At 39.1% G+C, this 24,959-nt stretch overlaps 2 protein-coding genes across 2 annotated transcripts; both read right to left on the bottom strand.

The window, feature by feature from the left end:
• Positions 1–664: 664 nt before the first annotated feature.
• On the bottom strand, positions 665–14,189 carry gucy1b1 (guanylate cyclase 1 soluble subunit beta 1). The gene is made up of 13 exons (XM_071895702.2): positions 14,077–14,189; positions 13,661–13,734; positions 12,087–12,187; positions 11,751–11,869; positions 11,404–11,601; positions 9,968–10,198; positions 9,620–9,736; positions 8,536–8,669; positions 5,810–6,007; positions 3,971–4,208; positions 3,108–3,248; positions 1,550–1,704; positions 665–1,254 (listed from the first exon to the last, which is right to left on the bottom strand). The coding sequence occupies exons 1-13, from the start codon at positions 14,077–14,079 to the stop codon at positions 1,101–1,103; spliced, it is 1,863 nt and encodes a 620-aa protein (XP_071751803.1). The 5' UTR covers positions 14,080–14,189; the 3' UTR covers positions 665–1,100.
• A 2,351-nt stretch (positions 14,190–16,540) lies between these two features.
• gucy1a1 (guanylate cyclase 1 soluble subunit alpha 1) lies at positions 16,541–22,999 on the bottom strand. Its single transcript, XM_071895698.2, has 5 exons — positions 22,756–22,999; positions 20,883–21,571; positions 19,175–19,687; positions 17,515–17,658; positions 16,541–16,699 (listed from the first exon to the last, which is right to left on the bottom strand). Exons 1-5 carry the CDS (start codon positions 22,997–22,999, stop codon positions 16,541–16,543), a joined length of 1,749 nt encoding a protein of 582 aa, XP_071751799.1.
• Between the last annotated feature and the right edge of the window lie 1,960 nt (positions 23,000–24,959).

Consider the following 24,959-nt stretch of genomic DNA (forward strand, 5'->3'; position numbering starts at 1 on the left):
TAAAATACCTCTTTCACTTGTAGCACATCAAACTAGCTGGCATAGAAGTTTCTGTGGCAAACAACTGATAATCAGTGGTGTTTCAAGGTTGATTTTCTATATACATAGCTTCTAAATTCTCATTTCTAATCAGTTTTGCGAGGCAAATATAGACACATTGCACAAACATTGAGGGGAGCTTGCAGAAGGGCACTGGCTCTGGTGCAGCTGAATCAAACTTTTCATGCTCTGAATACCAATGTAGCATCTTCAGCGTAAGACAGATTATAACTCTCACATCCTGTGAACAAAAACAGGTCCTTCAGAAGACCTGCCTGGTATGAAATATCGCACACAAACATGATATTTAACTCGGCTTTCAATCTATACAGCGGGGTGGAGTTTTCCCAAACCTGTTACAAAATTTTAAGACTGAAGCTGGTGACACACTCGTAAATGTGTTCAAGATTTATTTATTCTGCCAAATTTGAATGAGAACGGTTAAAACGTATTCGACTCCTCGCAAAGCTTGAACTTACTCATCTAATGCTACATAGTTGTTTTAGAGTGAAGACTACAATTTCTCTGCTTTTTTGGCATGAGTAAGTAGGAATAAATGGCAAAAATGACAACAAAAAAAAACCTTTAAGATGACTGGAAAAAATGTATATATATATAATATATTTTGTCAAAAAAGGATTCTTCAAGACAGCTATAACATCTCCTTTCACTTAAAAGCTTCAATACCCAAAAAATTGTATCAAATGAGTGTATTGTATATCATCAACTTCAACTACTTTCGAATCACTACACTTAGTGTATACACTAAAAATATGGCGCATCTGGAAGCAAAGAGAAAGCATGGTCAGACAAAAATAAGCAAAAGCACTGGGACACTCAACTTCAAATTCACTTGTAACTAACTTTGCTTCATCATATTAAAAATATCTATGAGTCTGTGGATAGATAATCTCTTCTAGTTTCATTTGGCCTGATCTATCTCATTCTTTCATCAGAATTTATGTAGATATTCGCTGAACGCAGCACCATGCTGAAGCTTCCATTAATAGTGTCTGATGACACCGGTGGTGTTACGTCTTCTAGTGTTACATTAGAAATCGTTAAGCTGAAGCCTTAGCTGTGTTGGACTCTGCGTCTGTGGTTTTCCTCGACAGAAACCACACCTTCATTGGCTCCTTCTTTCCTTTCATGGTGACCGGCCCCCGATACTCCAAATGAAACTGAGGGTCTGCATTCTCAGCAGACTGCACACACCTGGAATACAATTTCAACACCATCACAAAATGACTCAATCTGTACAGTTTCATGGGATTTTGTATCTTATTACGGTATATTATATATTTTGAGTCTTTGGCACAGTGAAACTTTGTCTCTGTCTCATATACTGGTTGATGTTTCCAATGGATTCCAACTTTAACTTTATACAAACACATTATTTCTACTCTTGATAACCATTTACCAAGTTTCCTCAAACCCACCTTGTCACCCAACTGCCAGCGGTAACATCACAATAGTTTTACAAAAACAACCAAACGGCGGGTCTTCTTACCGGTAAGTATATTCTGAGACGTTTATTTTCCCCTTTTCACCGGTAGTTTCCGTGCGACTTGTGAGGTTGACTGTATTTCCAAAAAGGCAATATCTGGGCATCCGCTGGCCAATCACCCCAGTCACCACTTCTCCTGTGTGGATCCCAATAGTAATCTGGAGAGAGAGGAGAAGGCTGATCATGATAACTGACTGTAATAAATGCACTCCATTGTCATTCCATTGTGTGTCGGTTGTCATTTAACCCACAGCAAATAAATATGCCAAAGTAAAGATATTACCTAGCTCTTGTTCAATACTGGCAAACAAAGCTGAAATGATGTTATCATAGAACTGACATCCACAGCACTCATAATCAATTATAAGGAAACATGTCGGTTCTGTACTGATAATTGGTGGGAAAACTAATGGAAAAGGCTCTTTGTATTTTGACAAGCTATAAGTGAATTACTTGAAGCAGCACATGATCTACAGTTCATCCATTTCAAAACGATCTGCCTACAGTAAATGCATGTTTGTGCATGAGTTTGAAAAGACACATCCTAACATTTGAGTCAGTCTGTGTCAAAGTTAAATGAAAGACCATTTGGGCTCCACAGACCCAGGGATAAAAAAAAAAAAACGAGGCATGATTTGTCAGAAGCTATCCAGCTGAATGTTGCCTTTAGTCTTCCTACAGCTATCTAATGAAAAGGTTTAGAACATTTTGGTGGGCGGCTGTAAGGTTAACTTTGCCAGAAATCAGTACATGGACAAAAATGGATGCAGTGTGTTAGGTTTGCCATGATCTAACACTTCCAAAAATACTCTATAGCATTTTGCAGAATGTATAGACTAATATTTACATTTTCCCTTGTAGGTACAAGGCACTTCAGCGCTTGTTGTCTTCAGAGCATGAACAAGCTCTGAGTGCCTGGGACAAGTGTAATGGGAATCTATTTTTAACCACAGGGTGGTAAGATGATTTGAGTTTGTTTCTGCTGCCAAACTGGACTCCTCTTCAGCCAATGCCATGTTCCCTCATAAACAGACTTTTGTTAACCAGACATGATTTTCCAAAGTTAAGTCTCAACAGTCATTGATACAATAACACACTCAAACGGTCAGTTAAACAAAAGTCTGCTGTTTTACATCCAACTTATTGCTGCGTGTTACGTCAGCATGGAAATATGTCCAGTTGTCCACAGACATATTTAAGATAATTATCCTTCTGAAATCATACATCAAAAAATGTCTAAACATAAAGACATCATTTTGGCCTGTATGTTGTTGAATTACATGTACTGTGTTGTCGTGTTTTCTTTCTTTCTATCTTTTTCTTGTTTCTCGCTAAAACCAAAAAAAAAAAAAAAAAGGAAAAAAACACATTCTTTGTGTTGGTAATCATACAGCAGTAGGTGGTGTACAACTTCTCAAGCTTACAAATGACACCACAATGTAATATGTGACATATAATAAAAGTTTAACACATTATCATATAGCATTTTGATGAATCCATTGCCAAGAAATACAGAAAACATTTTTTTTCTGAAGCCTAAGAACCATCTAGCGCCTCACACCTGCACTGGTTCATCATCCACTTTGACCTGTCCGGCAATCTCCATCATATCAAGAGCGAGGTGGCAGATTGACTGGGCGTGGTGTGTGCACGGCTCCGGGAGGCCGCTCACTGTCATGTACTTATCACCCACTGTCTCCACCTGCATGAAGAAGAACACTTTGTCATTCTATCACACTCATGTAAAATCCCACCTGATCCCATTGTGTAACAATGGCAGTTTTCTGACTCACTCCACAGCCAGAAATAAATTGAAACACCCTGAGACAAACACTTAAACACTTACGTCAGCTTTAAGACATTCAGGGCCTCTCAGAGGCCCGCTAAAAACCCGGGACCACCTAGTCATTGGGCTTGTAGAGTAAATATTACTTCTTTTGGTGACCCAGTGCCTGAAACCCATCCCTTGGAAGTGGCGAGGTCTGTTTGACTTCTTAAAGTGCATTCTTGTCTGAAAGCCTAGAGTGTAAATCTGCTGCATGAAGCCTATAAAATGGTGGAGTCCCTCTGTAAAACTACAAGTTGTTTGGAACGTAGTACTACTTTTCTTATGGAGAAAAACTCAAGTCAATTGATGTAAATGCTCCCTTACTGACTTGTATGTGCTTAAATTGCATAATACTATTCAGCAGAGAGTTGAGGCAGTGTGTCTCAACTGGAGGATTTGAGCTGCAGAACCAGTAGAGAACACAGAAGTTAAAGACACTCAAATTCCTTAGTTTAGGTCACTAAAGATAAGAGTCTGGCGTACAATTTCCTCATCATCCCTATCTTGTTGTATACATTCCTTCCTTTATATTCCAACACATAGAGAAATGTACACAAATACATAATATACTGTCATGGTAACATATTGCCTCCAACCTTGTATACATAAGGGTTCTTCCGAGAGTCTGTCAAGATGTCAAATCGTGTGTAAACATCATTGAGCAGGTTGACTATCTTGATGGCTCCCTCAGCCGAGGCGTGCTTGCTGCAGAAGGCATTGAATCCCACAATGCCACTAAAGAGGATGGTCACGTTGTCGTAGCGCTTTGCCGGGACTGGCCGCTTGTGTCGCAGCTCGTTGGCAACGGACGGGGGCAGAACGGAGTAGAGCAGTCTAAAAGGAAGCAGAGAGACGAACACGTGTATTTTGAGAGAAAGTGAAGTGACGGCAAACTCATGCAGCAGCAGCAATGGGCTGAGGCTGCCCAAAGTCCATCCTTTGGATCAGCGTTTTACTTGCTCACCCACCGCCTTTTGGTAAATTCTTTATGCAAGCTGTTCTGAGATGGGGATGGGCGGTGTTTCTATGGTAACAGGGTAGATCATGGCTGCCTGTCAAAAGCAAAAAGCCTTAAATGATGCATCAGAATCAGAGGAGGGGACCTGATACATACAGATAACACAGACATGCGCATGCAAATGTATTTACCCAGCAAATACGATAATTGATTTATCTGGAATATCTTTTACTATTCACATAACAGGGCGTACAAATTCCACTGACCCTCTGGTGTATTTACTGAAATACACACCTGCGTGTTTTTCTCCAAGTGTCAGTGAGGCACACAGACGCCCGCTCAAACAGCAACAAATACAGCATGGAGGTGAATATACATATTCATGTGTTTTCATTATCAGAAACCATACTGTTGAAACCCTCTGAAAAGCAATCACAGTGCAGCAGTGCCCTTAAATATTTAGAGAGGAGCCCTGAATTCTAATCAACGCTCTGAGCCCGAGTCATCTCCTGAGGCACTCTCAGACTGGAGAACGACTAGAGGAATAATAATGCAATCCAACAGCAGAGCGAAAGTCTTTTCCTATGAGAAGATAGGGCCGCTACAGCGCTCTTAATAAAGAGCGTGTTCCACCTCCATGTTCCTCGCCAGCTGTCTCCCACTGCTGTGCCAAATTACTAGTGTCTTCACCATAACAAGGACTTAAAAGTAGCTCAGGCAAATATCTGCTTGGGTGTAACAATAGATTCTGACCCTAGGTGGTCCTGCCGTCCTGTAGCCTGAACACAACTGCATGGGTCTGAGACCTGCTAGTGGCTATCCTATGCATCTCCAACATTTTTTTTTGTCTCAAATCCATCCTTAAAAGGGAATGCTTCAGGAGTCTTCTTTTTACTCTGCCTAATAGAAAAACTATTCACTCTTTGCCATTGACTTTTTCAACAACCAAAGAATAGCAGTGTTATGTTGCATTTATCATCGCAAGTTCATGGTTGACTTATAACCGACAATTAATAGGCTCTGTTCACGTAGGTATGTAATTACACACAGTAATAACTGTATTACATAATTAATTGAGTCGTTTGAGATAGCTTAGGCCTAGTGGAGGGAAAAAATCTTGTAAACATTGCTATATTTGGGTGTGAGTGAAAAGCTAAGTTAATGTTTAGAAGACTCTTATTTTTGACATACCATGCATACTAGCAATAGCACAAATTATGCCATAGTCTGGATGGTTATTTACAACATATTCTTGCATCATTGAGCTCGGGTCAAACAGACACATAGCCAGTTTTCAGGATTTGGTTTGAAACTCTACTGATGGTACATCTTCTACATTAATATGTGATTATAATGCCAAGATCACTGGGTGGGGAGAGCCTCTCATTGCCTACTGTATATGCTAAAGCTACAGCACATGCTTGGTTTGTAGGCTACACTGATGGCCAATTCAGAAAACCTAGAAAAATGGTCAAACCTGTCTGTCTTCTTCTTCTCGTCCTCCAGGGCGCGGAGCGTGTGCTGCAGACGATCGGTCAAGATCTCCAGCTCCTGGGTCAGCTTGTACTCCTCGCGGAACTGCTCACCCAGCAGCACCAGGTCCCGCGTGGCGTCATGCAGCGGGATGTCGCTCAGGTACAGCCCTCTTCGCGTCAGATCATCCAGGTTCATAACGCTAAGCCACACAAAGTGGAGCACAGAAAAACAGACAGAAATAGAAAGAAGAAAATCAGGAAAAACAGTGAGATAATTAACTCTCATTAGTTAATGCTGCTAACAAGAGTGTTATTGTTTTTAAAAAAAAAACACCTGGGAATGTGTGATTTGTAACTGTGACAATGTTTTCAGTCTGTGGGTAGGAAGCGCAGTAGAGATTTGTTTCAAGATCTCGCTCACAGTTTATTTGGCACCAACATAAATTACAGTTTTTTACGATCGCTAGCAAGCGTTTTTCAATACTTATAATACTTTTGCTAAACTCTTCACACACCAACTCACCTACAACACACAGTTGGCAAAACGGTTAATTTTATGGTCAAAATCACATATTGTAAACTAAACACCAACACTAATTTTCTAAATGCAAGAATACTTTGTCAAAATACACTAACTCTACCAAAACACTGCAAACATGTCTCAAAATCAAATAATTCTTTCAAAACTCTAGCACATGTTTTCTTCCAACAGGAACATTTAGTCAATCATAGCACAATGACATACAAAATACTAACAGTAGATGGTATTACATTACTTTACATATGTCAGTTCTACCCTTATACAATAGACAGTATATTGATAGTCAATTGTTCTTCGCACTGCAGTTTCTTTTGAAGTCACTCTACATTTTTCTTTTGTTGAGTGTAGTAAATGTACGCATTTTTATCTTCTTTTTTGCAAACATTCTATATCAAAAGTGAATGACTCATCTTTACTTTATAGAATGTACAGTATATGAAAAAGGAATAAGTGACAGAATTGCTGCAGTAAAGGCTTTACAGTATTTGCAATAGGAAATTACTTCAAGAGATCAACAAAAATCTGCAATATAGCTGCTGGTTACAGTTGTGTAAAAATAAAATATACAAAAAGAGAAAGGCACAGAAGAAAAAAAAATAAAAATACACAGTCCTTTTCTAATCTACCCGGTCTTCTGCATTTGGCCACATGTTCTCGTCCACATCACTCCTTATATTTTCTCTGGCTATGCACCATGGGAAGTATCTTTTGGCGTGCCTTATCCACCCCTGGCAGTGTTCAGCTGTGATTGGTCTATTTGCATAACTTCAATCAGCTGTTTCTTACGTAATAGCAATAAAAAAATATAGGACATATATTTGTGTTTCAATATACAATGTGAACTGCTGTTCACTTCAATTTTAGCCTATAAGTTAGGTTTAGAACATGAGGTTATCTGTTCTGACATACAGTGTGAAAGCATTTGTAAATTTGGCAGTAAAAATCCATAGTTTCGGTCTTGGGTGAGCTTGTGTGTAAAAGAAATTCAAGAGTTTTTAAAATGTGTTCACTGAATGCATTTTGTGTCAAAGGAACAAGAAATGTGTTAATGGTATGGCCCGCAACAGACCGATGTTGTGCTAACTGTGTTAAGAGTTATGAAAATGTGACTACAGAACTGATAAAAGGTTGCTAGCAATCGTAAAAAACTGTAAACAAAACACAAAGTATGGACCACCGGTGCTGAAATCTTGTTGGGTTCAGTCTAACAGTCTGAAGCCTTTCAGGCCAGGTGAACACACACGCTGCTTCAGTCCGTGTTATTCCCAGTCACACAGAAACCTTTGGTGACAACACTGATCTGGTCCTCTGAAAAGGTCAGAGACAGTTCGCAGACGACAAGATCTCTTGAACCCTTCTCCCCTGCAGCCAACACTTCACCACGATGTCTGATTGGTTTTGCAAGGGCCACAGAGGCTAATGGAGGCAGCAGCAGAAGAACCAATGCAATTTCTGCTTCAAATTACCTGCTGGCAGGTTTCTTTCTTTCTGTGTAATATATTATTTATTTATGAACGGCTTTAAGAAAAATATATTGGGATAGCTAGTTGGAGTGATTGATTTAATGATTGTGTAATTACATGCAATAAATAATCTTATTGCCCTTATTCTGATTCTGAACAAGCACAGGAGAAAAAGGTTATCATGTTGACATTCATATTTTCATGTAATTTTGCATACAGCAGTTATACACTGCTGCACACACATCACTTATTCCCTCCCCCATAGGCTCATTCCAGTCATAAACTGAAATCACTAACTATGTTTACATGGACAGAATAATCTGAACATTGCCCTTTACTTTGATTATGAGAATACTTCAATTACGACGTTTACATGCATAGCAGAGGAAAGTTCTGCTAAAATTCCTCTTTTCATGCGATCTTGCATACTGTGATTGTTGATTGAACAGACTGTATTTCAGGTATTTCTGTAGGTCCTTTGTAATCTAATCAGATACTGCAGAAACAGGTATAAAGGCTGGATGTCAACAAACATAGTAGGTGTAAACATAAACAACTCAAAACACGGTGAAGGTGTTGCAAATAGTGAGAAAATTTTTTTCTGATGCCAGTACTGAGATTGTCACTGCATGAGTATTTCCATCCAGTAGTTGCAGTAAGATCTGAGTGTTGCATATGAACACAGTGATTGATTCTGTCGGGGCAGATGGAGCCGTGAGCCTACCTGGGTGAGCAGAGGAAAAGGATGTTCTCAGCCTCTGGCAAGTAAATCATCTGTCCCTTCAGCCTCAGACAGCTGATCTCCACCCCCGTCAGCTCGTCCTCGTTCTCCACAGTCTCCACATTCAGCAGGCCTTCCTGTCAGGATTACATCACACTTATAAACACTGGAGAGTGAATCTTTTATAGTTTGTCCTTCTGTAATCATGCTACAAAAGTGGATATCAGTTCACTCTTTATTATTAAAACTGCATATTCTTTTCTTGCATGTCGCATCCTCATTATCTTTCCCAATTATCGTCGCCCCTTTGCAGAGGAAAAGTTTGGATTCTAGGAGTCTAAACAAAAAGGCTCTGCCAGAGTACAAGTACAGAAGTTCAACTCTCCTATGCTTTTTTTGCCCTTAGATCTAAATTTAAAAGCCCAAATTATTTATGAGCAACTATCAAACTTCTTTTATATTCCTGCTTTGCCCTCCCGAGTTCTGGTTTGATTTATCACTGAAATCTTTGCAAATCCTTTCCACCTCTCTACTCTCTCCTTTCTCATTTATTTTTTTTATTTCTTTTCTTAGAACTTGTCTATCTTGCATGATCATGCTAAGGTCACAGAAATGTTTTGTTACATGTTGTCAGGATATTCTGACCCTTGCACTGCTTACTCTTATAAATAGAAAATAGCAAATAAGCATTATGTAAAATATGAACCTAATCTCCTTTGTGTAAATACCTATGTCTCTAATGCAGAAGGGCCTTGAAAGATTTTATGACCCACAGCTTTCTGTTCATGTAAACCATTCCATCCTCCGCAAACAGTCTCTGAGAAAACCATATCCTGTCAAAATGTAATGCAGCTACTAACAAAATCAGTGAGCTGATCAATATTAATACACAAGTCTATAAACACATTCCATCCCATACAATCAGTCCATGTTTTGATCTTTTTTAGCAGTTTTTGTTTTCTGTTTTAGTGTTTTTTCCCTTCTCAGAGCAGTTTAGTTTGCTAGTATAAGGAAGACAGTGACATGATCAGCCAACGATACTGTAGAATTGGTGACAAAAACACAGTTATAAGTTATATATATCTACCTTGCTTCGTAGGACGAAGACGGTGTTGATGTGCGAGAGGATGCCATGAAAACTGAAGTCGATGTGAGGACGAACCAAGGAAAAAACTGAAGGGAGGTTACAGGTGCCAGGCTGGAGCTGGGGAACAAAACCCAAATATGCACAGTTCAATTACATGCGATTAGATTCGAAATTGTACTTTAGTATTTCCCTTATTGCAGCATCCTGGGCGACCTTTATAGCGTAGCCACCTGCTCAATTTGAGCCAGATACAGATTCTGCTGCATGAATAAATGTAATCGAGTGCTGACATGATGAAATACTGTTCTGACTGGACAAACTTAGCCGATATTGGATCTAAATCCACACCTGGGGCAGCACTCGATAAATGGCGTTTCCACACTGTGTGAGCATCAGATCCTTGTCGAACATGAGGTGGAACGGGAACGCCTTGCAGAACGTGTAAGGGCTGATCCGCGTCTCCTGAGTGCCGTTCTCCTCAAAACCGTCCAGGTCCTCGTAGAAAGCCTCTTCCTCCGAGTCCTTCTCCTCTATCAGGAACTTGATGTGGTCGCACTCCTCGCTTTTCTGCTGGATCACCTGCATGGGATGAAGTTATCGAATTGATTAAATATTAATCTTATTGTTAAAGATGAAAACTGGGTAAAATAAAGTTATATTTTGGTATTTTGTGACAGATTACAGTGATGAGAGTAAGTGCTTAATAAAACATTTAACCCTCCCAATGTTACACTTTAATGTGCTTTTCAGAAATTATGGATAAGAAGAAGAATTGTTTACATCTAGGACTGTAATCAATCTTGAGTCTATTATTTATACAGGTAGTATTACAGAGTTAAGACAGTGCATGTTGCAATGATATTGTTCGATGGGTTTATGGGCATAAGGCACACTGACGTCAAGCTGCTGTCTCTGCACACTGTTGCTGTGGCAACCGTGGCTAACATTTCCAGAAATTGGGTGTCACATTTGGAGCGTCTGTCATTTTCTGTGTGTTTCATTACACAAAGAACATTATCCTGTCTCTGCAATGTGATTAGGTTTGATAGCAAAATGTCGCTTGCCTAGAAAATGAGGGGGAGACTCGGCTTCTCCAGCGAATGTAGACATCTTGGCTGAATCACATGCCACAATTACTGATAGAGATTACAAGCTCTGATTTGAGGGTTTCACATTAGCATTCAAATAATAATACCAATGATAAATAGTTGATGGTGTCCAGCTGGCAAAATCGGATTAGTCTGGTTGAGCTAGATGAGCATAACTGCCAAGGTAAAAAGAATGGATCTCACTTTGAAAAGATGGGGATGAACGATCTAATAAAGATGTACAGTCAATGGCAAATTAAAATCAGGCACATGTCGACAAAGTTACAATAAAAGTATTCCAAAAATTGTTCCTGAAAGACTCCTGACATCCCCAAGCTTCAGACTATAACCCAGATCTAAAAATATCTCCTGAGTCACAGACATTAGCCAAAAATCTTACTTCAACTCTCCACTCCGCTCTGCACTGTTCCCAACTGGGTATTTTGGACCTAACAGAACAGATCTGATGTATCATCTTGATGTTTTCTCATGTTATGATCTCTCCAATTATTTCACACACGCACACACCTTCTGACACACCTTTGATCCCGGCATCATAGCGACTTAAAAAGCTTCATCGAACATTGTACAGTATTTCAAAGGGAATTGGAAAGAACGTTAAGTCATCTGCATTCATCAGCAGAGCAACGTAAACCATAAAAAACTGAATGAGGTGAGTTGTAGATGCAGCCAGACCTTCATCTCGATCTCTGTTCCGTGGATTTGTTGGGCAACGGTCTTAATGATGCCGATCACAATGTCTTGGAGGCCTTCCCTCTCTGAGTAGTAGTGAAGGATCAGATTGTTCCCCTTCTCTGCATCGGTGCAGCGGAATGAAGGAGCCCTCATCCCGGGATAGATGGTGCCCAGGTGGTCGTGGAGAGCGTCCAAATTCTGAAATTCAGATCAAAGATGAGGAAAAAAATATTCAATTACAGCATTCCCACCCTAAATTTACACTCAGTGACACCACGCTGAGGCATTTTAAGTTATATAATGAAATAGTAGAACAGTAGACTATTCATTAAACAAAGCAATTTTACCTGCAGGAATTCACGGACATTAGATCCTAAAACTCGCAAGATGGTGTCATATCCCGACTCTTGGCAAAATTCAAAAAACATCTTTCCAAACATCTGCAAAATGTCTCCTGCATTGATCTCTGAAATACAGAAAGGATATATGCTTTACTCATCAAACAATAAATAACTCAACTAACGACAACAGTTTTACTTGTTTTACACAACATCATTTGTATTGTGTAACACTATTGCATGGAATTTTACTGTTTGTATAAGGATGTGATTACACTGTCGCTCCAAGTGAAGAAGGACAAAATACAATTCCAATTCTATCAAAAACAGGATGAGGACACTTACTGAGAACTTTACTTGCAGCAGCAACAAGATCGTATGTTTTGGCATCGTCATAAATGATTCTAACAAGGAACTGACCCCCGACGTCAAGCTGGGCCTCCCTCCTGAAACAATGTGAAGCTGTTATTAAGCAGAACACTGAATCCTCAAGCAGTGATACACAACTTTTTGGGCAACTTGGCTGGGCAACCACGCTCAAGGAGTTGACTAGGTATTGCTGCTTTAGTCACATAGGAATATTTGCTGACCTGAAACAATTGATTAACAATAACAGTAACAACCTTGTGTCTTATGTGTGGCTTATTGCTGAGTTGTCCCAATCTATATTGCCTAAATTACCACAATAACAAACAAAAGGTCTCCGTGAAGTAACTTAATGTGTTGAAAATAATAATTCAAAAAGGTAAAATCCTGTTCCTTGTCTTGGACTGGTTGTGTGGTTCCTACATGATTAAATAGTTACACATACTTTAAATTTACTACAGTTCTCTTAGTAAATCAGCATATAATTTTGCAATTCTCTGCTTAGAGTGCACCTTGGCTATTCATACATTTGACAAACCAATAAGCAGCCTGTTAGAAAGCCAAATGAGGTCTGATTACTCTGCTGAACAGAGAAAACAAAACTGATTTGTAGGACTGACCATTTTATCAGAACCGGCACAGCTGAGTAAACATACCAAATCGTGCAAGCTTTACAAAGAAAATAAGGACTTCATTTTTAAATTACTCAGCACATCAAAATCTGAAAGTGGACCAAGCCTGATAAATTGCGTATTAAATAATGATGAGTTACATTTGCAGAGATAACATTAAGATACTGTGGAGCGCCAGTGTTTCTGGAGGGTAAGAAATGACCACATTCAAAACATTTACACAAGGCAGCTGCTGCTCTGTAGGTTTTTTTTTAGGTTGGGTCAAGTCTAGGGCAGTTCAGACTACAGATGAAAAATAAACTTGGACTGAGCCAAATATTTCAGCATGCTGAAAATCATTGAAAACCAGCCCAGTGTTTCATCATGAAGACTACATGGCACTGCATTCATCCTATGCGCTGTATAGCTGAGCAAAATCTATCTGGTTACATAAGAAAAAAACATTTATTCTATGAAGACTGATCTGCTGTGGCACATTCTCTCTCTGTAGATGGCAAACTACATATATATATATAGATACAGTGAAAAAACACCAGTAAACAAATATTTGCTGTCATAAATGGCATAAATGTACTAAATGGCAATACCTAAATGGCATAAATTCTATCAACTATGGAATATACAGCAAATACAACGTAAAATTGTTTGGGTATCTTCATATTATGGATTATTGCAATTACATATTTCACAAGTGCCATTGTTCAAATGTATCATCTGAATTTCAGTGTAATTCTGCATTAAAAGCATCACGGTTGATCATTTCAAGCAGAGTCTACCCCTGTTGGCAACACATTTAAACAGATTGGAGTGAAAGTTTGGCAGAGGGCCTGTCCTGTAGCCTTGTTGTGTTGGGTTGTGGTTGGTCAGAGAAGCGCCTGTGATACTAATAAGGACGAATAGTAAACAGATCCAGAAACTCACTTGATGTCTTCCCACACTTCTGGGCCATAATTTCTCAAAACGAGGAGCTCCAAGGCGTGATTCACAAAACCATACTGGAAAATCATGGAAAAAAAACACGGGCAACAGAGGAATATTATTTCACACAAATGGACAAAATATAATGAAACATGCCAGCAGCCTGTAGGTGCATGCGCGCTTTGATACGCACGATTCTATGTTCAAAAGACTAGTCAATAAAATGCATATAGGCTATTCGCATGTAGATTTTGTTCACCAGTAAATACAAACACTACTCTACAATCATGGAAATTGTTGTATAACAGCCAAATAGTGGTCCCTGAACAGGAAATGTCAAACGCAAACACTCTGCGCCACGGAGCGAACATCCTAGGATAAAAACATCTGAACATAATGTAAGATGCTGATGTACATACCATGATGACGGCTGTTCTTATTCCTTATTTTGAAGAGAATACAGTAGTGTCTTACACAACCTTCATCGTTTGGTACAGATGCTGAGTCTCTGCGCGTCCATTCCCTTTTTTCCTCAGCCAGGAATTGACGGTGAGTCTGTCCAATAGTGGATGCAGGAGATCATGCGCACGTCACTTCTGACCAATGAAAACGAAGCGTCTGCTGCCCGGGGTTGTCCCACTGATGTTGATCAACCTGAGGTCTCATCAGCCAGCAACATTTAGTTTCTACTGCTTAACAAAATGTTTTATACTTTATGTTTGTATACTTTACAACTAATTCTATCTGCCAATTCAACCAAAAAATACTGCAACCTAAAAATATATGAGACATGCAGTCATTTTTCTAAAAAGTCACTGATGCAATTACAATACCATACCCACAATAATAAAATTCTCATTTTTTTTATTGGTGTCAATAACAATAAAACAACAATAAAAGTCAATGCTGCAAATCATTTTTATGTGTGGACATCCTAGAAACAATCCTAGAAGAGACAGTAACTTGGATACAAGTCGGTTAATATCAATATTTATTGCGCTCTGATTACATTACAAATAATGTTTTTAATGATAAAAGTAAATCATTATGAGTGATAGTAGAACATTCATTGTACTCTTTTTGTGTCTTATTCTCACTGTATGCCAAAGGAGTGCTATGAAACCGATGTAATAAATATAGTATAAATAAGTGTTTAGTGAAAAAGTAAAAATAGATGACTTATATTAGGAAAATGGGTTCTTGGAATGCTTTAGACCTAATATATGTCAGTTTAAGTTACATGTTATTCAAAATATATATTGTGTTGGAACCACACAGCCTTAAAGGAGCAATCACCCCAAAATCAACATAACATTTAAACCTGCTTGCTGAGGAAGAGATTATTATGGCACGTAAGTTCATATTGAGAATTCCCAAGGAAAATGATTAAAAAAGATAAAGGTAGCAACAAAAAGCTCACTTACGTTTGAAAACTAAAGTCTCTGATCCTGCCTATAGTTCCCATAAGGCACCTGAATCTCCGTCACTTCAATTCACTAAGAGGGGAGGAGGGAATCCTGGATGAGACCGAAATCTCCCTAAATCTATAAGAAACCAGATCATTTTCTTCAGCTTTTCCAAATGATTTGTGATGAAATTCTATGACTTCTCCTTTCATAACATCAGACCAGTATACATTATTCTTGGGAGATGTGAATGGACCTGTCAGATATTTTTTTTGTATGACACAATCTGATAAAAAGAGCCATACGGTTTAACAACATAATACTGTTTCAGGATCAACATCCAAAGCATTGCCATATCATATCTACATATATTATGCAAATTTCATTACAGAGCTGCAAATCAAAGACAATGACAACTGACTTGCTTTAAATGACTTGCTTATGCTCTTTTTGACCACTTTATATGCATGTTCCATTGATTTTATTCCTCTTAAATGATCAAATTCATTAAACTGTCTCAAAAACTGTCTCTCTCATTGACATGCTCTGTATTGTAACTCAGCAAAGAAAACTTTTCCATAATTCATCTATTTCAAGAGATAGAAGACACATTCTGGAAGGAAAATGAAGTAAATGTGACTGGTGATTCTCTCCTCTACTAAAACTGTTCACATGGTTCATTGTACAGGGACGAGACTCCAATTGTTGACAACAAACTGACGTCTCTCTAAATGTAAGCAGCTGTCAGAGTTTGATTGTTAGACCAACATCTTCAATGTCTAGACAATCCAAACCAAAATATACAAGGTGTTTGCACTGTATTTCACGAGATAGGTTTATGTTTTCTCAGGCATGACGTTAGCGGCGCTGTAGCCACTTCACTTCGTTTCAGAGTCATTTGTCGTGTTGAAGGAGCGACTATCAAAAGCCTCCAAAAAGTAACAAACACCAGGGATATCTGTGGGGAAGTTGGCCGGAAGCTCCTGTCTGGTCCTGGGAATGAAGACAAACTCTGGCCAATCTTTCAGCAATCTGGGACAAAGAGCACACAAATAAAGCATGAATCTAAAAAAAAAAAAAAATATGGGAACTTATTTGACACAAGAGGAAACACAGTGCTATGTTAAAACTTAGGTTTCCTGTGTAGAACAAACATGCACAGTATGTTTTTTCTCTGTGGAACAATTTGCTCTTGGAAACAAATGGTAACATCATGTATTAGATCATTTGAATCTGACCACTGTATATTTTAGCATTTCCTTGTTTGTAAGAGCTTCAATCATATAAAATGTTTTGAAAGGAGAGTGAAGAGTCAGTTTAAGATGCTGTTCTGTTTGTGATAATAATAAGAAAAGTGCAATAGCATCCTGCACTAGCATACATACTACACACATACTGTATATTATACTAGCATTGTTTAGTAACAGCACTCTCTTGGTTATAGGGGCATGGGCTAGATAATGTATGGAGTGTTACTTCACCTGTGGGTTGTAGGGCTGATGTTGATTTTTCTAGGTTGGCTACAAGATTCAAACTTGTTTGCCAGCGTGACATTGTTGCCAAAGAGGCAGTAGCGTGGCATCTTTACACCGACTACACCAGCAAGCACCGAACCAGTGTGGAGGCCGATACGCATCTGGAAAACAAGTGGGTTTAAACCAAAAAGATGCAACATTCAACATGAATCAGGCTTCTATTGTTCTTGTTTTTCTCATCCATTGTATGTATTGAAGCAAGTGGAATTCAAATAGGACAGCCTTGCTTTCCACTGTGATTTATTCTTTTTAACCATATATCATTGTCCATATCTGCGTTATGTAACTGCTTTCTGTCATTTGTGTTGTCTGTTGTCTTCTCTGCACTGAGTGAGTGCCTGAGCAAGTTTCTTTTGAAAGTTTTTCGTAGTTACGCTGTGAGATTTAGACATTGTATATTTGACGTTTGCTGTGGTGCAAGAAAAATCAGTTACCAGATCTAAATATTTACAATTTCTTGTGTTTAGCTTTCAATTTGGTTGATTTAGCTAAGATATTTGCATAATTAACATGCTCAACCACAACATAGACACATGCTTTTCTTTATGTATTCAATGGTTGATGTTATTACAGTAAGTTTTCTATACATGTAATGGGTTTCATTCCAAGACATATATCCAGTTTGGAAAAAAATTGTGGACAATCAATATTTCAAAAACAGAGATCACACTATCAATCAAAAACTATTTTATAAGCAAAGGTCTCAGGACGACTCATAACTTTGATAGTAACACATAATGTACTTTACTTTCATTACAACAACCATTTTGTTAGAGTTGGCATCAATTATTTTCAAATGGTTGATATCTTGTTTTGAATGGAAACGCTTCATATAAAAATAGTGCAATACATTTGGAATTAATTATCTCATCAAGTTGAATAATGAGTGTTTGAGTAAGTAATGCTTGACCCTCACCTGTATTGGCTCCCCAGTTGGCGTCATGACCTCATCTGAAAGCTCCATCATCTTTAAGGCCATGAGTGCAATTTGGACAGCGTGAGTGTCGCTCTCCTTGTGCAAGCCACCGGCTACACAATAAGCATCACCGATGGTCTCCACCTAAACAGAGCGGAGGATTGTGAAAATTATTTCTGTGTTGGCAACTGAAGCACTAAAAAAGATTTTCAGAAGCATGTCTGTGGCAGCTCCCTCAATGTGTTCAAAGCACAAAGTTTAGTTTACCTAGGATGTGTCATTTTATTAAAAATTTGCTATGCCAAAAGTCCTTGTGAACACTATGACTAAGACCAATCTGTTCACCTGTTTTTCAGACTGCAGTAGAAATGAGAGAGCGAAAAGCGAGGAATAATAAAACTAAAAGATTATAATAGTACTTGACCCCTGGCCATCTTGAACAAATTAAAAAGTCCAAAATGTGCTTGATGTTTTTTTTCTTCTCGCATGTAAATCCAGACAGGAGAGCACTCAACAGATATGTGGCAGAGACAAAGCGAAACTATTTTTAGGCACATATGTGGAGTGGAAACAGGGTCCCGAAGGAACCTCTGACTTCCTAGTGTTTTACGAGATATTTGTCAAACATGCTGCTCTCTGTGTTATGCTTCCATGACACTCTGATTACATTAGCCAACCTCCCTGTAGATTAGGAGCAGTTGGCAGAGAGTGTGGTAGCTGGTTCCTGAAACACATGTAAAGCAAGATTCTGTTATTTTGTTCACTATTTGAAATCTGTGTGAGAACTTGCTGTAAATCATTTGACCTTATATGCCTTATGCTAGTACCTTATGTAGCCTACTATACACTGAATTACTCATCCTTCTCCTGCGAAAGAATGCATTTCTATTTTTGAATCGGTCAGCTGCTGTAGTTTTATACTTTTTTATACAAAACACTTCATGGACAGCTTTGCAAATATACTCCTTCTCTATGAGCACAGAACTTGGCCTGGATAAAGACAAAACTTTAATGATGTTAGCCACATTAGAAGCTACAATCATTAATTAAAAGTGAAAGTTTTGGTGTGTTTAAGTGAGCTACAGGTTTTTCAAAGGATTTGCTAAGACATGATTGTCAATCATTTTTCTGTAATCCAAAATGAATATATCACAAGGAAATGTTGTTCAAGTAGGCAAAATGTCCAGAAGATATTGGCAGCTTCTCTCAAATTGTAAATAAAAAAATCCTGAACTGTTACATCTAACTTAGTATTGCACTAATGATGTCACTCACTGCCATAAAAAAGTACAATAGTTCAACTTCTGATTCCAAGATTGTTCAACTATTGACATTGCTTAATTTATTAAAATGAAAACATTTTTATTCTCTTATTGTTGGATATAATATGAGCCTGATAACAGACTGTCAGTACACCTAAATATGACATTTAAATACATGGTTTGTTTACATTTGCATTTTTTGTAAGAATATGAAGAAAACTGACTAATTTGAACTTTGAAGATCTGAAAGTGGCAAAAAGATTAATTTCCATTAAAAATGCTGGACTGTTGCTTTAGCTAAAAAAAAAAAAAAGCTGTTAAATTCAACATTTGCTTCAGCCAATGGCTTTAAAACCAAAGCTCAAATAACTGTAGGCCCTTGAATTCCATGAACCTACCTTATAAACATCAAGCTCTCCACACTGGTGGTCAAACCTGGTGTACAGCTCGTTCAGCATGGTGACCACCTGCATTGGGGTGCAGCGTGAGCACACAGCCGTGAAGCCCACAAGGTCAGAGAACAGCATCGTCACATGGTCAAACTTCTTGGCCTGGACCGTCTGGCCCTGCCACAGCTGCTGAGCCACAGTGCCGGGGAAGATGGTGAAGAGGAGGTCCACCGTCTTCTTCTTCTCCTCCTCCAGTGCTTGATGAGCGTGCTCCAAGGCGGCCTTGGCCTTCCCCAGACGCTTCTTCAGACCGTCCTGGGCTTTGGCCTGCTCACCGACCAGGACGACGTCACGCAACGCATTATGAACGGGGATGTCTGACAGGTAGAGGCCGCGGCCGGTTAGCTCCTCCAGCTTGTCCACACATGGAGAGCCCAAGAACAAGATGGCATTGGACTCAGGAACGTAGATCATCTGACCTTTCAGGTCCATCAGCTGAAAGGACAAATCAGTTGATGAGAACTAAAGATAAGGTAAAATTCTGTTGGACTTAGTGAAGTTAGGAGAGTTGTAAACAAATTGATATAATCATACACATACATTAGGGGCTACCTGTCCTTATAGACATGCTCAATAGCTTTGTTTTTGACAGTGGATTCATTGGATTTAATGTCCAGTCAACATCCTGGGACAAGATTCTCATATTATCTTTCAGTACAATTTTCCCACTGCAAAACTCTTCAGGAAATAAGAAAAGAATGGTTACTTTTCATTGGCACCAATGCATTTTTTAAGTTATATAGCTCGCTTTTAGCAAAGTTGCAAATGCACAAAGAGTCATGGAACTCACTCAACACATAAATACAATGAAAACTTTCAATTGAAGTAAGACAAAGAAAAGCAAAATTTCATTTTGCATCATAGTGTGTTTAACATAACAATAGCAGCTGGGTAAAAATGGGCCATGGAAAGCAGTAGCATTTTGAATATTAGAAAATACTTAAATGGAACACTTCTGTTAAGGTTCCACAATCTTGTTCATGCTAAACAAGATGTTAAGTACCTGAGTAATCCATTTAATCTCCTGCAATTAACGACATCTAATAAATTAATACAAAGATGCAAAATGACCCCTTTAGATCTGGCACCAAGTAAAAGGAAAGAATGACATGAGACCCACATGTCAAAAATTGAGATATTTTATGAGCTCTTGATGTTCATAAATAGGAAACTGAATCATTTTACCTGTTTTATCTGGACTCTGTTGCTGCTAAAGGTACAGCTACCACTGGGTGACGAGTAAATCATTATCAGAATTATCACTGGAGGCATTTTTGATTGAATGTCAATATTCATTATACAATCACCGTGTTCATTCACTGATACTTTTTTCTCATCATGGTGACCAATCCTGTGCACCCTTACATAAATAGCATGAGCATCGTTGTGCCTTTGATGGATAAAGCGGTTTGACATTTGCTTCTAATCTCCTCTGGGGGTATAATGTTGATCTCTACCTCAGGCGGGGTATGCCACTAATAAGCCCTACCGCCTATAAACAGCCAGATTTTTATTGTTTTTTTCTCTGTCTTACCTGATTTAATATCAAGTCAACATTTGGAAGACCTTTTACACCTCATTAGTCACTGATGTCTGTTTTCAGGTTATATCTCACAGATACAGAACCTACCTTCCCTGTGTTATCTGTGGTGGAAACTCCATGCTTGATCCGAATGATAAACTGGGTGTTTAGCATGGTCAGGATACCTTGAAAGGTGCATTTGATTTGGGGAGAGACAATAGAGAAGTGTTCTTGGAAGGCAGCAGGCCGCCTCAGTCCATCCTTCCTGGGCAATCTCTTCCTGAGCCCATGTCCTATTTGTAGCAAGACCAAGTCCTGGTCCAGGAACAAATGGAAAGGGAAGATGGTGGAGAACAGAGAGGTAGGAAGGGTCCCGGCTGAGGTGGCCCGGAGGGGGCTGGGGCTTAGATTTTTAGCATCCTTTACTACTACTGTGTAGAGAAGACTGGGCTGTGGGCTGGACTGCAAGATGGTGTCCCTGGCACCACGGGGGTCCATCAACACATCCACAGTGGTGTGATACAGCAGCCGCGCAGCAGCTTTGATGACTCCAGGGAAGAAGAGCTCAGTGGTCGGGTGGGGGTTGAAGTAGTAGACAGTAAGCAGACCCGGATCCTTGTCTAAGCACAGCACCGAGGGTTCGTTTACACAATCCGCTCTGTCCGGGTTGGGCAGCGTGCTGCTCTGTTTCAACAAGACATTGAAGCTGTTGAGGAAGTCGTGAAGAGCTCCCCCCACCACCCGCAAAATTTGTCCGTCCTCCTCATAACACATTTTGAAGAGCTCCTCACCGAGGGCGACTTTCAAAGCATCCATTTTGATAGCTGGTGGACACATGGAGGGAAAGAGGTGAAGGGGTGGGGGGCACATGATCAATTTCTTAAAATGACAATGAAATATTTTGTAATATGCAACTTGTCTTGCAACTCAACATTACCTGTTTTGATTGAGTACGTGTTCATTATCTCCAGTAAATGCTCTGGTTTATCAACACAACCTTGATAGTCTGTACAGCACATTGTTGGACTGGAAAGACAACAAATATCGCAGTCATACACATAACCTTAAGCATATTTTCTATTAATCAGTGGCCAATGGAATCATTGAAATTCCTGAAAAAATCATGCACGTTTTACACTGCCAAAGCATAAAATGTTATCATTTCACACTATAGTCATTGTTATTTTCAGAAGATTTGTGTGGGATTTATCTTCAGGTATCCATAGCTAAATTCTATATTTGAGACTGTATCACATCAATAACATTGTTATTGTTATTATCATTTTTCATAGTAGTAGCAGAAGTAGTAGTAGTAGTTGTAGTAGTAGTAGTGGGCCTAATTGTAGTTATAGTAGTAGCAGTAGTTATTAGCAGATTTGTAAGGGATTTATCTCCAGGTAGTAAATGGTTGCATCTATATCATCATGTTATTTGTAGTAATAGTTGTATTAGTACTACTACTAGTAGTAGTAGTAATTGTGGTAGAAGTAGTAGTAGTAGTAGTAGACTAGTAGGCCTAATTGTAGTAGTAGTAGTGCGAGTACCACTAACAGGCTAGTGTTGTTGATGTAGTAGTAGTAGTAGCAGCATTAAAATAAATCTCACCTTTCATCATCCCTGGTATGTATTGATAGTCTCATCATTCGTTGGAGGGCAGTATGCAGTCTTTGAAACTGTATGACAAAGTGTCCAGCAAGTTAAAGGCCATGCTACTAGCAAGAAAATACCTAAACAACCATTTCCATTATTGTCATTATTAATAAAATAAGGAAACAGGATAAATAGATTAGATTAAAGATTCATCGGATTTTATCTCAAGTGGACGAAGAGGAACGACGTCCAGCACTGTGTGTGAAGGCTAACACTAAGGCAGGCGAGACTGACAAACCCTTGCAGAGTCAAGATGCACTGAGTTTTTCATGCAATCTTGGTCAAACATAGTTCTATTATTTAAGTATTTAAAACAGCATATCTAATAAAGGCTGAATAATAAATGTGATTTTCAAACTCACCTCGGGGCATGCCAATTTTCGGATGCTCTCCCCAAGTGTATGAAGGTTAACTTTGGCTCTGCTTATTTTCTGTCGAGGTAGATCCTCACCTATTTTTCCATGCACGTCCTTAGAAATAGGCAATATATCCGCGGCGTCACTTGAGCGCTCCTCAAAGTCTCGGGGCTCATTATGTTTGGCGCTGCTGGAGAACGGACACTCTCCGGATATTTTCAGTTCTTTCAATTTTGCGCAAAACATCTTAGTGTTGTAATCTCTGTGACTTTCTCTATCTCATTTCACAGGGGGATAATCCTAGTCGAGCAACTGCGGTGTCTGGGAGAAATTCCATCATCTGCTGTGCTCATCCAGTGTGCCTTCCTCCCTGCCCGCATCCAGCTGATTCAGATGATCAGCACCAAAGCTAGAAGCCACATACAATATTCATTGAAAACTACATGGGCAAGTGATGACAGGAAACTATCATTACCAAAAAGCCAATGAGAAGCTGGGGAAAAAACACCAGTGGGCCAATCCATGCGCAAGCAGGGCTGGTGTAGCCGAACGACCTATCAGCTGCAGAATGAGAAATTCTTTCCAGGCGACTCCACGCATGCAATGGACCTTTATAGATCAGCTTTAGGATTGGGTCCCATGGTATGAAATTGGCTCCCCCATAACGAATTATCACTATAGAATCCCTATAATATGCATATAGGAACTTATAGTGTGCCTGTGGTACTCAATGGTGAGTTTATAGTGACCCCTATTTTTTATCCCCTATGGCTTCACTTTGATATTCCTATTACATTCCTACAGAATATTACAGTTTACTCTCTGTGATAATTTTACTTTGAAGTGAAAACCAACTGCAAAGCCATGCAGCCTCTTCACATTTGCCCACATTCTGTCTGTCTGTCATCTGGCAAATATCTGGCAAAAATTAAATCCCTCACCCCCTCAACGTTTTCCTACATACAAATTTACTCCCATATAAGCTACACATTTACTATATTAGGCTTATTAACACACTTTCCATACTAACAATGTTTCTGTTGCAGTATCAAGGTTGTCTGACTTTTTCTGTCTTCATAGATATCACAGAAAAGAAGAGCACAACGTCTGACAACGTGACCTTGGTTGAAAACAGTGTGAGAGCATGTACATAAAGTGAATCAAATGTGTTTTCTCCAGGAACTCTCAGGAAAAAAGATTCAGTGATGAGTAACCCTGCTGTGCGCTGTCTCAAATCTTCAAAATACATGTCAAAATTTGATGTTATTGCCCTCAATAGAGCTGGCCTTGTCCTGTCTGAAAAGAGCAATTTCATCGTCTAACGTAACATATTTCAGAGCTTAAATAATAGAAAACATTGTCACTTGGGAGCTTTTGTCAGCTCTCTTGGGGTAACATTTGACCAGCATGCTGCTTATGTTAGCTGTCTGAAAAATAAGAGGGGAATACTTTCATAGGGCTGCAGGCATGTGGGGGGGGGGGGGGGGGGGGGGGGGGGGGGTTCCAAACTGGATACCATTTCTAAGATTTTTCTTTTCTCAGTACCTTAAGTTGACAGACTATAATCTGTAACATTTGTACTGTACATGTTTGATGACATGCCATGGTCTTAAAAAGGTGAATTACAATGAACAAGTTAGAGACTCTGAACTCCTTTATGTAACTGGGCGTATGAACTTTCCTCACAGTGTACCGGAAATATTTTGTACAAATCATGTCTGTTCTTTATTGAGCAGCATCTACTTACCTCTAATTGTACTATACAGCAAGGAATAAGGGAAGTGCACTCAAACTGAACTATCACTTTAAGATCTTAATTTAACCTGTTTTTATCTTATTGTCCTACCAGGAAACACTAAGGCTAACTATAAATAGTGACACACCCAAATGTAAGAGATCCTTCAAACTCTAAACTCTAAAAGGCCAACTGATTGTGCTGATGAAGGTCATTAACCATGTCTTGTGCTCTTATTTTTGATGGCAAATCAAAGAAGACATGAATTTTACAAGCACTTTTGCTTACAGTATAAAAACATCAGTTGATGGGGACCAATTAAAAGCAGTGAGTCACCATCTGTTTTCTTCCTTTTTGCCTTTTGGGATATGTTCCCAGTTGAAACAAGATCTGGACAATAATAACAAGTTGAGATATCAAATTTAACATGGAAATTAAGCCAAAGCAGGTAATTGGACTGGGTGACACCAA

This window comes from Centroberyx gerrardi, chromosome 3 (assembly GCF_048128805.1).
Source record: "Centroberyx gerrardi isolate f3 chromosome 3, fCenGer3.hap1.cur.20231027, whole genome shotgun sequence".
In the NCBI taxonomy this organism is placed as follows: Eukaryota; Metazoa; Chordata; class Actinopteri; order Beryciformes; family Berycidae; genus Centroberyx; species Centroberyx gerrardi.

What these genes read in the sequence shown, in the direction of transcription:
- gucy1b1 (XM_071895702.2), bottom strand. An exon ending in ATGTCCGTGAATTCCTGCAG is followed by an intron (nt 11,602 to 11,750) that starts GTAAAATTGCTT and finishes TCTGAATTTCAG; the next exon opens with AATTTGGACGCTCTCCACGA. An exon ending in TGGATGATGAACCAGTGCAG is followed by an intron (nt 1,705 to 3,107) that starts GTGTGAGGCGCT and finishes CTCTCTCTCCAG; the next exon opens with ATTACTATTGGGATCCACAC.
- gucy1a1 (XM_071895698.2), bottom strand. Translation starts at nt 22,999, where the DNA reads ATGTTTTGCGCAAAATTGAAAGAACTGAAAATATCCGGAGAGTGTCCG. An exon ending in TCATTCGGATCAAGCATGGA is followed by an intron (nt 19,688 to 20,882) that starts GTTTCCACCACA and finishes CCTTATCTTTAG; the next exon opens with TTCTCATCAACTGATTTGTC. An exon ending in CAACTGGGGAGCCAATACAG is followed by an intron (nt 16,700 to 17,514) that starts GTGAGGGTCAAG and finishes CTTGTTTTCCAG; the next exon opens with ATGCGTATCGGCCTCCACAC.